Source organism: Thunnus thynnus, chromosome 2, assembly GCF_963924715.1.
Source record: "Thunnus thynnus chromosome 2, fThuThy2.1, whole genome shotgun sequence".
Lineage (NCBI taxonomy): Eukaryota > Metazoa > Chordata > Actinopteri > Scombriformes > Scombridae > Thunnus > Thunnus thynnus.
This window is the reverse complement of record NC_089518.1, coordinates 21,047,759-21,062,639: the sequence shown is the minus strand read 5'-3', so window position 1 is coordinate 21,062,639 and position 14,881 is coordinate 21,047,759. Positions and strand designations below refer to the sequence as shown.

Below are 14,881 nucleotides of genomic sequence, written 5' to 3'. Positions count from 1 at the left end.
ACTCAATCTCTTTGAGTTGTGAACTTTTTTTTTTTTTTTTTTTTGAGGAAGTCTTGGGCTTTGGGAAACAGTGATCATCATTTTTCACAATTATCTGACATTTTATGGACCAAATGTCTAATTGATTAATTGATAATGAAAATGTTTGTTAGTTGCAGCAAAAATTGAATAGATTATGTAACAAGTTACTTTATATACTGTACATACAGTCGATATAAACATAGATGTAATAATATTATTAATAATGATTACAAAACTTACTGTCTTCTTTGTTTGACTAAGTTACAGTAATGTAATATACATGGAAAAATATGCATGTGGAAAAATATCTTGAATTTGTTGCTGTGTGGTGAAGCATCAAGCTAAAAAAATTAAGTCTTATGTGTTGCTACATGCATTTGTTACAGTAAAACTTGTGAAAAACACAATAACTGGTTACAAATCACATAATCCACTTAACTCCGTAATGTAAAAATGTAGGCCTACTAATATTCACACAAGAATTTCAATGTGAATAAAGGTTACAAAAACTGAGCATGTCTAGGAATATGTAGTGAAAAGAGGTAGATAGAGAGATAGATAGATAGATAGATAGATAGATAGATAGATATTTACGTGTTCCACGCTTACTACTGCACAGCGTCGTGTCTCCGCCCCTCGCCCATGTGACAGCTACATCATTGAGTGTAGTCTGTATTTGTGACAGACTTCAACTCCTGCAGCAGTGAACGACCACTAACCTGAAGGTAAAGTAACATTTTCTGAAACTCACTCAGATTCAGTTTTCAGTTATAACCTGTAGCAACACTTGCGTAAGTCTGAAGTTTTCCACGTTAATTAGTTTGCTTTGAAGTGCTGCTCAACTTGATGCATATTTTACCGACATGTTGCTCACTCTGTTACATAATATAGGCCAGTGGTTCTCAAAGGGGTCTTGAGGGGGCTCCAGGGGGTCCTCAGTAAAAAGGGGAATCATTTATTTTCACTATAACTCCATGCATAAGTAACACAATGACAGAATATATGACTGTTTTGGTCGTGGGTTTCATACACTTTCTATAATGAAACATCTAAAAGCAAAAAATCTCATCAGATGGGAGTCCGTGGTCTTATTTGTGTAAGTTTAGGGGTCCTTGACGTGAAAAAGTTTGAGAACCACTGATATAGGCTACTACACTAATATTATAATGTGTCTAGATTACAAAAGTTTTACTCAGTTTTAGTGAAAGATCCACTCAACCCTGCAATCTATCAAACATAGTGATCTAGTACAGATTAATATTCATTTTGATGTTTTTTTAAATTCTTTTTTCTATTCAATAAATCTATTGCACATTACAGTAATAACAATAATGTATTATTTTAAGTAATATATTGTTTAATAATAGGCTATGGAAACAATAATAGAATAATAACTTTCTAATCACATCTAATCTCATGTAATAGAATACAATGTGCATACACTAGAGATCCAGATGATCGTGTCAAGAGGATGTTAGTCTGTTTCCATACAGGATGCATTTATAGGTGAGTAATGTCTGAATTAACATGAATAAAGTGTTTTGTCTCGTGTAAATTCAGACATGCGGGTGGCAGTGATTGGAGCTGGAGTCATCGGCCTGTCCACCGCTCAGAGCATATATGAGCAGTATCACTCCATTGTCAGCCCACTGACTATTGAGGTGTACGCAGACTGTTTCACTCCACTGACCACTAGTGATGGAGCTGCTGGCTTCTGGCAGCCGTACCTTTATGACAAGGGCAACATCCAGGAGACGTAAGTGTTTTCTCTTTCACTCCCTCTGTATGTATAAAAAGTGACCATCGTTTTAATGGTGTCTTCTGCTCACCTTTAGAAAATGGAATAAAGAGACGTTTGACTACTTGCTGAGCTGCCTCAGTTCACCAGAGTCCATAAAGATGGGAGTATTCCTCCAGTCTGGTTACAACCTCTGCACTGAACCAGCACCGGTGAGCAAAGCTTTGTTCTTGGAAAATGCACAATGGATTTGACCTGTAAGATAAGATTTTACCTTGTTTCCGACGACTTTTATAACCGAGAGCAAAGGTACTGTGCAATGAAAATTGTAGATAAATGGATGATGGTTATGATGTAACCTTGAGATAAGTCATTCATAAATATATCACATACCAGTGGATTATATACCATAAACACACTCTATTAGTATTCAGCCTGAGTGAAAGTAGAGCTTTGTTCAGATGCACAAAGATGGCCGCCTGCAATGCTTAGAAAACAATTACAGTGAGGCCACATTATGGGTAAAACTCAGACTCAGGGGTTAATTGGGATTCTGTATCCTGACTGCAAACTAACACAGGCATGTTGAGGACATGATAGACATGATCTCTTACTAAGTCAGTTGTTTTTGACTGCAGGATCCATCATTTAAAGATATTGTCCTGGGCTTCAGGCAGCTCACAGAGCGAGAGCTGCAGATGTTTCCTGGATACAAGTAGGTTCTTGCTAAAAGTTTGAAGACGAAAAACGTATCTTGATAAAAGTCTTTTCCTTCATCTCCAAAGCTTTCTTCAAGTAACTGGTTAAATGTTTAATATGTGAATAACCAACTTAGTTCTTGTGCATTATTCATGTTTTTAAGAAACTCTCTGTTTTGATCTTACTTAATAGTATAGTGGTTGTTCTCAATACAAGATAAAAAACATGAATGATTGAATGGATGATTCTGTCACCAGCTGTTACTCTAACACACGTATCTCTTCTTCTATGTCTAACACTTTAGTTATGGATGGTTCAACACTGCACTCATGGTGGAAGGTAAAACATACTTACCTTGGCTGATGGATTGGTGAGTGATTAACTTCTCTTTTGAGTGACTTTCCATGGCAGAGTAGTTGTATCAGCATTTTTTTTTCACCAGAACTTAACAAATCCTGAGTTGAACGTTGAACTATTGTATCACTTGCTTGCAACATAATTCATTACTGAATAAAAAGATGAAAGGAAAAAAAAACAACACCTGACTGTGTGTTATTTAAATTTTTACATTTCTGTGGCTTTTAAATTCCTAATTTTCCTCACAAAGATCAATAGAGTTTTATCTTATCTTCAACACATGGTTTCTATTTAGCATGTAATGTCTCAATCTGTGTCTGAAATAGTTCATTTTAGAGTGTGTTTGCAATTTTGTAGCATTGTTCATTGTCATCCCATAGTGCATTGTGGAAAGTAGCACGTAGTCAATGGTCACTAATTGAGAGCTATAACTACCATCATGAATTGTGCAGACGTGGGAAAAAGACAGCTGCTAGACAAAAGGAATGACCAGATTAGTGTCTGCAACTGTTTTTGTTGATTTTACCGTCACTACCGACACACTATACAGTCCACTGCATAGAGGTGTGAAAGTGTAACTTCAGACACAGCTTTAGACCCAGATTAAAATTCTACCTCACTAGTATCCACACTGGTTTAGAAAGCTTGAGTTCAAGTTTAACAAAAATGAAAATAAGTTCATTTTTTTAGCTGTGGTTTTCTGGTGTTGGTAATGTACATCTGGTTCTGTGTTATCTCCAGGTTGCAAAAAAGGGGTGTGAAATTTTATCACAGGAAAATTGACTCCTTCAAGGAGGTTAGTGAGGGCTTTTTTAAAATATTGTAGTTGCATTTATATTGTTAGCTGTTCATAGCTAGTCTTTAATAATGAATCATCCACAAAAAATTGCAAATTTTAACTTACCTTAGGAAAGCTACAGAAGCGCCAAATGTTATCACTTGTCATGTTTGCTATCTCTTATCATGCCTCCCTGTTTCTAGTTGGCAGAAAGTGGGGCAGACGTGATAATAAACTGTACTGGGATAAGATCAGGAGAGCTCCAGCCAGACCCGGAGCTCAAACCGGGCCGGGGCCAGATAGTGAAGGTGAGAAAGTGAGAACAGTTCAAGTGTCTGTTTGTTGTTTATATAACCAACTATAAAGACACCAAGGGAATAACTGTCTGCTCTTGTTACTCCCCTGTTTTACAGGTGGATGCTCCATGGTTGAAGCACTGGATTCTTACCCACGATTTTAAGACAGGAGTCTACAATTCACCGTACATCATTCCAGGGTAGCGCTAGTAACACAATGCACTGTTGAATACTGCAGGAGTTTACTATTGTAGTGTTTATAGTGATGGCTAGTAGTACTTGTGTACTTTTAGATTTATCTTAAACACTATGCATGTTTCTAATCCACCAGCTCTAAACATGGCCTTATATATAATTTAGCTAAATTATGTTTTTAACATCACATTCACTCCAGCAGTGGTTGCAGAGGTTTCGCTGTGTTGTCCAGCTACAGTGTCATGATGTTGCTTTTAGTGTTTCTGAAGCCTGAAAGCCAGAGTTGCTGAACTTTGTCTGCAGGAGTCGTCTTGTGACAGTCGGTGGGGTGTTCCAGATAGGAAACTGGAGTGAACAGAACAATTCCACTGATCATAAAAAAATCTGGGAAAACGCTTGCCAGCTCGAGCCTAGTCTCAAGGTGAAATGATATAAAAAGACTTTCTGACTCTACAGTAATAAATTATTTAGAATATCTTCTCTAGTGCTCAAGTATAGGCTTAGGGTTATTTAAAATGTGATATATTTAGAATATACATTCAGTCCTTAAACATGTTACTGATTCTAATGAAATCAAGATTCTGTGAAGTAATACCAGCACTAGTAGTTTAGTACGTTATACTTCTGTTTGTTTCTGCATCAATTTTCTTAACATTTCAGAAAAATGTTTCTAACCTCAGCATGCCAGGATAGTAGAGGACTGGGCCGGCCTCAGGCCTGTTCGCAGCAAAGTCAGACTGGAGAGGGAGACCATACCGTCCGGAGCAACTGCAATAGAGGTAATCCATAACAACTGATCAGTACTCCACATATGAATATTGATCCTTAGTTTCTGATATATCATGGCTCTAATTCAGGTGATACACAACTATGGTCACGGAGGTTTCGGACTCACCATTCACCGAGGCTGCGCCCAGGAAGCGGCGAGGCTCTTCGGTCAGATCATGGAAGAAAAAGGGAAAGGGCCAAAAGCTCGCTTGTAGACTTGTGTTTAGCAGTAGAGGCTCATTTTTAAAATTTTAATCAAAGTGCCTTGTATCCAAAACACATGTGTTGTGTCTGTAATTAACACTTAAAGCAAACTGATATTCAGTATCATGTATCTTTGGAGTAATTACATCACTTCAACAGTGTAATGTATATGTAACATGAAAGAGGAGACACATGTTCTTGTCCATTCACATGTGATGAAATACGCTTAAAATCTGTACAAGGTAATTTTAAAAAGAAATAAAACATATAGAGTGTATATATCTTTGAAAATGTTCTCAGTAAATGTAAAAAAACAGAGAAACTTACTGATAATGATTATACCTGATAAATAATAAATAATAACATGAATCCGCTGCTCTTTTTGAAGATCATTTACTACAGTATCATACACATTTACATTCAGTGCATTGACAAGAATCTGTGCACACAGACACTTAATGCAGCACTATATCTCAAACACTGGCAGGTAGGAGTCAGCTTGCTGGACCTGTGCTAGTTAATCTCTCTCTTTTTTTTTTTTTTTTAAATAAAACTTTGCTCAGTGTGTTTACTCATTGAATCAGACTAGGCAAAGTCCGTCTCCACATCACCTTTGTTACAAACAAAAGCAAAGACAACAACTAAACCAGGTAATGATACATTATTTACAGAAAGACAGAATGTAACATCCTGATAAATGGTCGATGTGTTGCATGTCTATATGTGTTGTTAACGTAGAGTGGTAGATGCAGAATAGTTTATAGATCCTACCACCATATACTCATGTTAATGTCAATTTTTTAAATCATTGAATTCTAACTATCTAGGTTGAATAAGTTTTGGGTGATGATTTGATGAAAATACTCTTATTTGAATCTCCTAATACTTCAAATTGCATAATGTTTTCCAATGTAATGCAGGATTTGTGGACTTCTTCCACCTTGTGCTATAAATATGAGATACTGTGGACAGCACATTGATGCTCTGATGAAGGCAGATTTGTCTGCTTGTTGTAAATAAAATTACCACAAAATGATCAAGACATACGTTGACCTTTGTTTATTACTACGGGAATAATACTGGCCTCATTTCTTCAGGGAACAACAAATATACTACTGGGCCTCACATAAAAACAGAAAACACTTAAACACAGGAAGAAGGAATGCCAGCAAGTCACTGACTTACTGTACAGTTTGTCCATTTATAACAACTCGCGCCTTGACGGTCTTTGATTGAATTTAATGATCTATTGATGTGGATCTCCTCTTCACTCCAGCAATGCACTTCTTATAAAACTGAGTTTGTAATCTGTGTGTCTTAACAGGCAATTTGTGTGCACAAGATAATTCTCTTTCTCATCTACACACCTAAAGCAGCTGTTTCATAAGGTAAAGAGTACGTCTCTCAATGACAGAATAGGTAGTTTAAGGCTTTCTGAAAAGTAGTTAGTTGTTTGAAGCTATTTTAACACTTAATAAAGAGGGTGACCCTTTATTCTCCTTTGCGTCTCTTGCTTTAGAAAAGCAGGATTCAAATACTTCACTTAAAGTATTTAAATTCTCACTTGTTCAAGAAGGTTTCACTTGTCTCCCACTATTCGTTTACTCAATCTTGCACTCATGTAGGCAATTTTGTCTTCCCAATCACCCAGCGTGAGGTTAAACAGTGGCAAAATTGTGACAGCAATGGTGATCGAAGACAATAATTACAGTGACATGTAAAAAATATTGTGCTGCCTGGCCTCTGAAGCCACTGTGGTGCCTAAACTGAAGGGTCATAGGATGGGACTGGAGATGGACACGGAAAGCTGATCTAGCTTTTTTTGGCCTCTCCTTGCCTCTTTTCACCACTGCGGTCACCTCTTGGTTGTACTCCAGCCGGCACGTCCTCAGCCCTGGGAACCGGAGCTGGAGTTAGGGATTCGCCCTGAGCTTTGGGAGGAGGCCCGGCCCATCATCTCCTGGCCCCACTCACGATGGCTGGACTCCTGCAGGGCCCGACCCGTTGTCTCAATTGGCAGTGCACAGGAGGCAATGGCAGCAAGGAGGCAGCAGCAGCAGTACACGGACAGAGCCAGGTATACAGAGGACTCCAACATAACCTGCAGGATAAAGTGGAAGGACGAACAAATGTTATCACTTTGCCACTTTCTCACTTTGTACAGTATTTAAAAGGAGAAAACTGCTAAAGGGGTGTTACCTGTGCAACAAAAGGTGTAATGAGGGCACCGACTCTGGCCATTCCACTGCTTGTTCCCAGACCTAAAGCCCTGGTCGCGGTTGGATACACCTGCACAGTATCAGAAAATATAGAGGAGGCCCTATCTTCTGTTGCATTTCACACAATACAAGCAAAACTTCTCTCTGTTTTTCTATACTTTACCTCTGGAGTGTACACGTAGGCGGCCTGGAATCCTCCTGCGATGAAAGCTCTGGCGATGAATATCAACACGGTCATGGATACTCTGGAACAGATGAACCCAAAGCAGTAACAATGGATAAATGGCGGATCCGCAATGGGATTGAAAAAAAAAAGAACATTTTAACATTCTCATGAGGGTCCACTTTACCTCCCGACACAACCGTAGAGTGGGATGATGCACATAGAGAAGACCAAGAAACACAGCGCCATGGTCTTCCTCCTTCCCAATCGATCAATAGCCCACAGTGTCACCAGCAGTCCTATAGAACATAAATCAGTGACCTTACTCAAACAGCATGTTTGTAAGATATAAAACACTGATTTTCCCTTATGTCTATGTCTTATGTCTGTAACTTATGACGTTAATGATGGTGCTGCTCTGTACGGGTTTGACTTTAAGTCTCTTATGTCATAAGTTACACCTTGCCAAAGTGTCTTACTGGTCTGTCCTTGAAATACACTGAAGTAATGTAGTAACATGTAATTATTGACCCTTTTCAGTATAACATAGCAATCGTTGCAGCAACTAATAGCATTCTTCAGGAAATGATCACATAATTACTTGTATAAAGAACCTATAGTGAGTACAAAGACATACATACACACAGTATAGTAATTAACACTTGATAAACCAAAAATGATATAAACAGTAGTATTTTAATGCACCTTTTACTGCATAATATCAGAGAATTAAACCAGATATTAACCTTGTACCAATATTTAATAATCTAGTAAATATAATTCATGTGCAGTGAAAATGCTACCATAAGTAACTATTATCATTTAATTGAAAATGTGTATAGACTAATAGAGAAAAAAATTAACAAATGTGTACCTGGGAATTCAGATAAGGTCGTCCACAACAGATCTTTATAGTCATCAGAGTTCAGATATTTACACTCCAAGCTGCATCGGAGCTCCATCTTATTACCTTTGGACACTAGAGGGAGATATAGAACAACAAATAAACAGGATAGTACACACCCAGCATTGTCTCAGTCTGCTCACTCTGTGCTGTCTCTTGTGTTGCTTTTGCAAAAACAACCTGTGTAACCAAATCTGTGCATAAGGAAAGATATTAAATGTGTAGACCTTTTTTCACATCACATATTTTGATTTGTAGAAGTAAGAAGTAAGTCGTAAGTCACAGAGGTGTGACTAATAGCATTAACAGTGGCTCAGTTCCCAATTTCAGTTTCCATTAAGTGTGCCAGTAAAATATTGTTAATGTTAATTAATTTTTTCACTGACTTAGAAGTATGATTTATTTAATATTTATTCATTCCAAATGCATAGTTTACTTACACTAGCTCCCATTTCTACATTTTAGAAATGTAGACTACATTAATCTCTTCTGTTCTGGGATATGTATATATGTATATATGTATGTATGCATGTATGTATGTATGTATGTATGTATGTATATATATATATATATATATATATATATATATATATATATATATATATATATATATATATATATATATACACACACACACACATATATAGTCACAGAACTACAATCTCTCTTTTATCTTTGAACCAACATTAAAAGGTGTGTGTGCCCTTGAGTGTATGAGAGCTTCTGTCGTTTTGTTTGAGCAGTGACTCACTTCCACATGCACCCCCTTCCTGAAACAGCTCTGTGGTGAGCAGCACCAATCCATAGTAGGAGAAGGCATTTGCAAACCTGAGGAGACAGAGACCCAGCTGATGAATATGACTGTGCAACAAGACAATGTAAAGTTTTGGAGAATAAGAAAAGAAAGTCAGTGAGTAATGGGATGAGGATGTGACTGGTACTCACCAAATAAACCACAGCAGAATTGTGGTCCAGCGAAGGTGGGATGAAAACAAGTCTCGAATCTTCCCGCGATCCTCCTGATTGAAAAAAACAGACATAAAAAAACATAATATTAGGTCATACATGAATTATAAGTTATCTACAGAAACATCCTCTTACCTGTCTAGCAGCAATAAGTTTTCCCAGCGGCATGGGTGCTTTGTTCTCTGTGGCAATGCGCTTCAATGTGGCCAGAGCTTTTTCCTGATTTCCTGTCAGCACGTCATATCGAGCACTCTCTGGTAGCCACTGCTCCCCAAAGAGAAGAGACACGTCAGATGATAATGCTGCTTGCTTATTGTATATGATGTAAAGATAGCCTACTCATAACCTCATACTTACAAAACATAGGATGGCAAAGATGAAGAGAGGAATTGTAGAGAGGCCGAGCAGCCAACGCCAGCCCAGAGAGGGCATCACCAGGATTGCTAAGAGGACCTCAAACACAGTGCCCAACGCCCAAAATATCTGTGAGGCAACAGCAGTGAAAACAAGAGAAAAACAGGTTTGATTGCACGTTTTGTAATTTCTTGGTGACATAATCACTATGGCTAAATGGGTTCAGGGTAATCCATACCTCGATCAGCAAAATACACGTGGCTCTAGACTTCATAGGTAGAAATTCAGCATACAGTGTCACCCTTACAAAGAGAGACACTTCACTGTTAATTCAAACTCAAATGATTAATTACAGAGCTGCTTTTAGAGCAACCAATGAGGATTACTCACGACTGTGGTGCTCCTCCAATGCCAAAGCCCACCAGTGCACGGAGGAAGAGGATCCAGCCATAAATAGGTGCAAAAGCACTCATCAGGCCGTAGAACATGGTCCACAACACGCTCATTTTCAGACCCTGTATATGATCAAAACAGAACCAGCTGCTAAACAAGTCATGTTGACCTGATACGTCTGTTCAGAAGAATAATTTGATTTCTCTTCACATGCTCTACATCCCCATATGACATCATAAATTGGACACCACTATTGTATGATATTAATCACTTTCTTCCATTTAGAGGTCCAAAAGCAACACATCCAACACCTACAAACTCAATTCAATGTTTATCTTACAGAAAACAGAGGATTTATTAGAACTTACTGTCTTTCTTCCGTACTTGTCAGATATGTTTCCCCAAAGGGAAGAGCTGAGCATCATTCCAATAAACACCGCCTGCATTCGTGGAAAAAAATGTGAATGAATGTTGCATTTCTGCAACAATTCTAATGCACAACACTAAAATGTACAGCTTTTTTTTACACAAGTCATCTTCTCTTGTACAGTGAATATTGTATTAAATACATCTAAATTAAGTGATCAATAATCAAAATCAATAAAAATAGGTATGGCTCAGGGTCTCTGTGTGTTTTTTATATTACACTAAGAAACATAACTTTGGTTTTGTTTTGATGCTTTAACACAATCTAATGACATTAAAAACCATTAGGGGCTCAATTGTTTTCCATACAATTGTCACTAGTCTATACAAGCACTTATTTCAGAACAATTCCGAAGCGCTTAATCAATAACTATCAGGACAGTAATACAGCACTGCAAGCCGAGAGTACTTTATTGACATTAGAGAGCCATTACCGATGTAAGCAGTGCCACCTCGAGGCTTGGTAGTCTCCATTCACAGTGTAGCTGTGGGGCTAAGATGCTGAGGATCATCATCTCCATCGCATCAGCCATCTGAGCAAACAGGAAACCAAGAGGCACACAATAATTTAGTATTCAGTACACATAAAGATGTAGTACCTGGAGCGATGTAGTTTTAGTAAAGAGCAGTTCTCACCCAGGACAGACCAGTGAGGATGGAGAGTTTCCACTGAAATGTCCCAAAGCCTATGGCCTCTACGGCATCTTCTACCACGAATGTGTCTGAGGGAATGAGAAATGTAAGAATCTTTGAAGCCAAAGACAACTGAAATCATTTTACATTGCGAGGAGAGAAAACTGAGTATGAGTTTGGTAGGAATGTGTAGAGACAGGAAACCAAAGAAGCCCTGCCATACTCTACCATCAGTTGGATTTGCAAACTCTCGAGGTACCGGAGCTCCATCTGCAAGTGCCACAGACTCCTGATCAGTCTGTTGCTCTGGAATCCTAACAACCTGCTCTCGATTCTCGCCATCATCCTCAGAGCGTGTGCTCTCACCTGTGCGACGGAAGCGGACAACACTACAAAAAAAAAAAAAGAAGTAAAATATGATTTTCAAAAAAATCCCAAGAGGAAGCAAATATCCACAATATGGCTGGTCATAAGAGTTTCAGAGGTCTAGTGTCAAAGCCAAGCTGAGATTTGGAGGCTGTTGCCTAGGTGATACAAGCTTTTTATGGCTGTAATTTGTGAAAGGGTGGTTAAATCATCCAATGGGCGAACCATGTCAGGCCAGATAATGCACTCTACTGCTTGGCAAGCTTATAAAGGCTGAATACCCACAGATATACATGTTCACTACAGATAGAAGGTGTAATCTTCTCCCACATGTAGATAATAGATGGTTCGCTGAGGGTGAAACACTATAAGAGAACTTGAACTTGAGTGCCAGTGATGTTCTAATCACTGTAATTACATAACATAGCCTACTTGCGGTGGGAAGCATCAGTGCTGCAGATGAGTTGGTGAGATGTCCAGAAATGGGTATCTTGTAGTGTCCGCCGCTATGATATTCATTTTAAAGCTCTTATTAATGTTAAATACATATATTTTAATATATAATTATCCAGCAGTACAGCAAAAAAAAAAAAAAAAATCCCTGTTAGTCCATCCAATTCTTCTCTTTTGTCCCAACTGGAATAGATTTGTTATAATCTGTATGGTTTGACTGATAAACTATTTCATCTGGAAAAAGACTCTAAATATTATGTTACTGTTTGTCTTTGAGGAGCAATCCTAATGAAGGCCAGGCTAGACTAGTATGGGCCAGCCTTTAGCTTAATGTATGTACAGCAGGGTAGAAATAAATCACATTAGGTACTGAGACATGACAGCAAACACAATAACAAGTTAAGATGGAGAACTTGTCATCTGGCAATCCACAACAAACCCGCTTCTTATGAATAAATTAAAGCAAACTGGTCTCCTTGTTAAAATGCTACGACTGTAAACAAACCGCACCACCTTCAAAATGCTATGTGGGTTGTTTTTTTTACGCCTTAAACTATGAACATCTCTAAATAATCTAGCTGGATAGATATAGCTTGTAATTAAATGACTGTGCTGCTTTTTTTAGAGAATGCATGCTATTTGTGGTACAGCGAGCTGAGCAAACAAACACGGTGGGAAGAGGGAGCTGTCAGAGGGCGACGCGTCGGCCAAACATGCTGCCGAGGTTGAAGACGGACTCAATAAAAGCATACAAACGTGCACACGGTCGTCTACTCACGGCAGCTGTCTCAGTTGGAACAGATCATCGTCCATTTTTGGTGTTTATTGGCTCGCTTTGTGTTTGGCCTCATCTCCGTTTACATTATCACGACGAGCAGCAGCGATTTCAGCACCGAGGAGAGCGACCCGCTCCGGGTGTCCGCTGACAGCCAATGAGAGGCCGAGTCACACAGCACGACCCACACACACACACACACACACGCACGCGCGCACGCACAGAGAGCAGATAGGATGAGCTCAGGAGGATCTGACTGCTGATTACTGTGGCCAACAACACATGGCTTATCACCACCACACAGAGTCTGAGTGCCAGAGCTGATGAGGGATGGGACATTATTGTAGTAATAAGGTGTCCTCACAGCTGGACTCAGATGATGCAAATATGCTTTAATCTGACCTTTAGAATAGTAATATTATTTATGAACACCTCAGATCACATTCTGCTTGCGCTGTAAATGATCTATGGCCTGATTTTAGATGATCAATTCAGTTTGTATTTTTTTTTTCTTAGAGAAAAATGATTATGCAAAAACTGTTATGCACGTTTTATTAGGATGTTTAGTACGACTACTACTACTACTACTATTAGTAAAAATAATAATAATTAATTCTATTCCTATTTTACAGCAAAACATGTGCTTATAAACAGAAACATCCATGCATACATACATACATATACACATACATACTGTACAAATATGTTGTGTTCATTTAAGAAAATGCTTGACTGAAAAGGAAGGTCTTGGTAGTTTAGTTTTGGTTTTGTAATAATGTACTGTTGTTTGTACTGCAGTTTTTGCAGTGAATCTCAAAGGGCTACATTATTAAAACATATAAGATGAAGAGTTGAGATGAAAAGAACCTTCCTGAATAAAAAGCTTTTTGAGCCGGTGCTGCCCTCAGATGGTTAGGAAGGCTGCTCCACAAGGAAAGACAAGTTTCAAACACAGAGGAAATGTGTTTTACACAGCGAGGATATTGCCTGAGAGCAGCATTTAAAACACAAGAAAATAATGAATGAAAAATAAAATAAGACCAAGTAAAATACAAATAAACAAACAAATACCAGATATAAGGTATAAGGATGAATTCTGAAATTAAGCAACTGGGATTCAAAATTTACAGTATTGTTGTCTATAAAACAGCTTTTTTCTTTGTCTGTTAATAGTCTATAAAGTGACCACAGTTAATATTATGCTCGACTTTTTCCACAATTTGTCAAATAACCTACAAAAATGCATATAAAACATATGTAGAAACAAACACCACCCCCCACCCCCCCACCCCCAATTGTTTATCTAATTTAGACAAATTCAGTTCGACAAAAATAAGGTTTTGACTGTTTTTGTTAATAGAAGCTTCAAATGTGACTTGTTTGGATCCATTAAATTTCCATACGTGGCATTTAGCTAATAATATCATTATGTATCTTAAAGTCCCTCTCCACTCAAAATAATGTTTTCTTCTTGTTCCTGCAGTTGGATGTTTGAGCTTCACTGTGCAGAATGATGTATGTGCAGAGTTTGACACTTGAAGGCTGTTTTCACTTTCATCTGCTGAAATTAGAAAGTTTCTCTGTGCTCATTGAAAATCAAATTTTAAAGGGTGGGCCTGCGAGCATGTTTTGTAACATTTCAACTGTTTGGAAGCCAATCCTGGTTCAATATTCAATTTACACAAGTGTGATGTGGAAACTTGAAGCCTTCAGTGCACAAACACTAAGAATGGACTTTACAGTCAACAAGGAGACATATTGTGTCCAGTAGTTCAACTTTTAAAACGAACAATATTTACATATTCATAGATTCTGGATTTTTAACGAGGGAGGAGTGGATGTAATTTTAAGGATTTTAACAAGATAATTTAACTTTATTGGTGGAAAAACCATATCAGACACAAATTATTATTCAAATAGAGTTTTTATATACATCTTAAACATGTCTGGAGAGGATCTTTAAGAACTGTGAAAATTAGGAATCCAAACAAATCACTACAATTTGTACAAGATTTATTGTATGAGAACAAATAAAAAAATCAGTGTTTCAAAATATCGCTGACAAAAAAACAATTTTCATCAATATCCTGTTAATGTTTTAACTTTGTCTTATATTTGCTCGAGAAGGTTGCACTCCGGTTGAAGATAAATCACGACTTCAGAAATGTGCGCA

The 14,881-nt window shown here is 37.9% G+C and overlaps 2 protein-coding genes across 3 annotated transcripts; one reads left to right on the top strand and one right to left on the bottom strand.

Moving 5' to 3' along the window:
• Window positions 1-653: 653 nt before the first annotated feature.
• Window positions 654-6,098, top strand: LOC137196876 (D-amino-acid oxidase-like). 2 transcript variants are annotated; one of them, XM_067609820.1, is made up of 11 exons: window positions 655-746; window positions 1,582-1,777; window positions 1,857-1,971; window positions 2,398-2,474; window positions 2,763-2,828; window positions 3,557-3,611; window positions 3,797-3,901; window positions 4,007-4,089; window positions 4,388-4,505; window positions 4,765-4,863; window positions 4,942-6,098. In XM_067609820.1, the coding sequence occupies exons 2-11, from the start codon at window positions 1,584-1,586 to the stop codon at window positions 5,065-5,067; spliced, it is 1,038 nt and encodes a 345-aa protein (XP_067465921.1). In that variant the 5' UTR covers window positions 655-746; window positions 1,582-1,583; the 3' UTR covers window positions 5,068-6,098. The 2 variants fall into 2 exon arrangements, with proteins under 2 accessions (XP_067465930.1, XP_067465921.1); XM_067609829.1 differs by lacking the exon at window positions 4,942-6,098 and having other exon boundaries at window positions 654-746; window positions 4,745-4,863.
• Window positions 5,434-13,961, bottom strand: svopa (SV2 related protein a). The gene is made up of 16 exons (XM_067609808.1): window positions 12,712-13,961; window positions 11,343-11,503; window positions 11,118-11,203; window positions 10,916-11,014; window positions 10,424-10,495; window positions 10,053-10,177; window positions 9,901-9,964; window positions 9,666-9,791; window positions 9,444-9,572; window positions 9,288-9,361; window positions 9,094-9,170; window positions 8,313-8,417; window positions 7,626-7,737; window positions 7,439-7,520; window positions 7,256-7,345; window positions 5,434-7,157 (listed from the first exon to the last, which is right to left on the bottom strand). The coding sequence occupies exons 1-16, from the start codon at window positions 12,744-12,746 to the stop codon at window positions 6,945-6,947; spliced, it is 1,650 nt and encodes a 549-aa protein (XP_067465909.1). The 5' UTR covers window positions 12,747-13,961; the 3' UTR covers window positions 5,434-6,944.
• Window positions 13,962-14,881: the final 920 nt, after the last annotated feature.

Excerpts from the sequence above, each read along its gene's own strand:
- svopa (XM_067609808.1), bottom strand. The coding sequence starts at position 12,746 with ATGGACGATGATCTGTTCCAACTGAGACAGCTGCC. Across the intron at positions 11,015-11,117 it reads TCCTCACTGGTCTGTCCTGG|ATGGCTGATGCGATGGAGAT; the intron begins GTGAGAACTGCT and ends CTGTTTGCTCAG. Across the intron at positions 10,496-10,915 it reads AGGTGGCACTGCTTACATCG|GCGGTGTTTATTGGAATGAT; the intron begins GTAATGGCTCTC and ends CCACGAATGCAG.
- LOC137196876 (XM_067609820.1), top strand. The coding sequence starts at position 1,584 with ATGCGGGTGGCAGTGATTGGAGCTGGAGTCATCGGCCTGTCCACCGCT. Across the intron at positions 1,778-1,856 it reads AAGGGCAACATCCAGGAGAC|AAAATGGAATAAAGAGACGT; the intron begins GTAAGTGTTTTC and ends GCTCACCTTTAG. Across the intron at positions 4,864-4,941 it reads CCGGAGCAACTGCAATAGAG|GTGATACACAACTATGGTCA; the intron begins GTAATCCATAAC and ends GCTCTAATTCAG.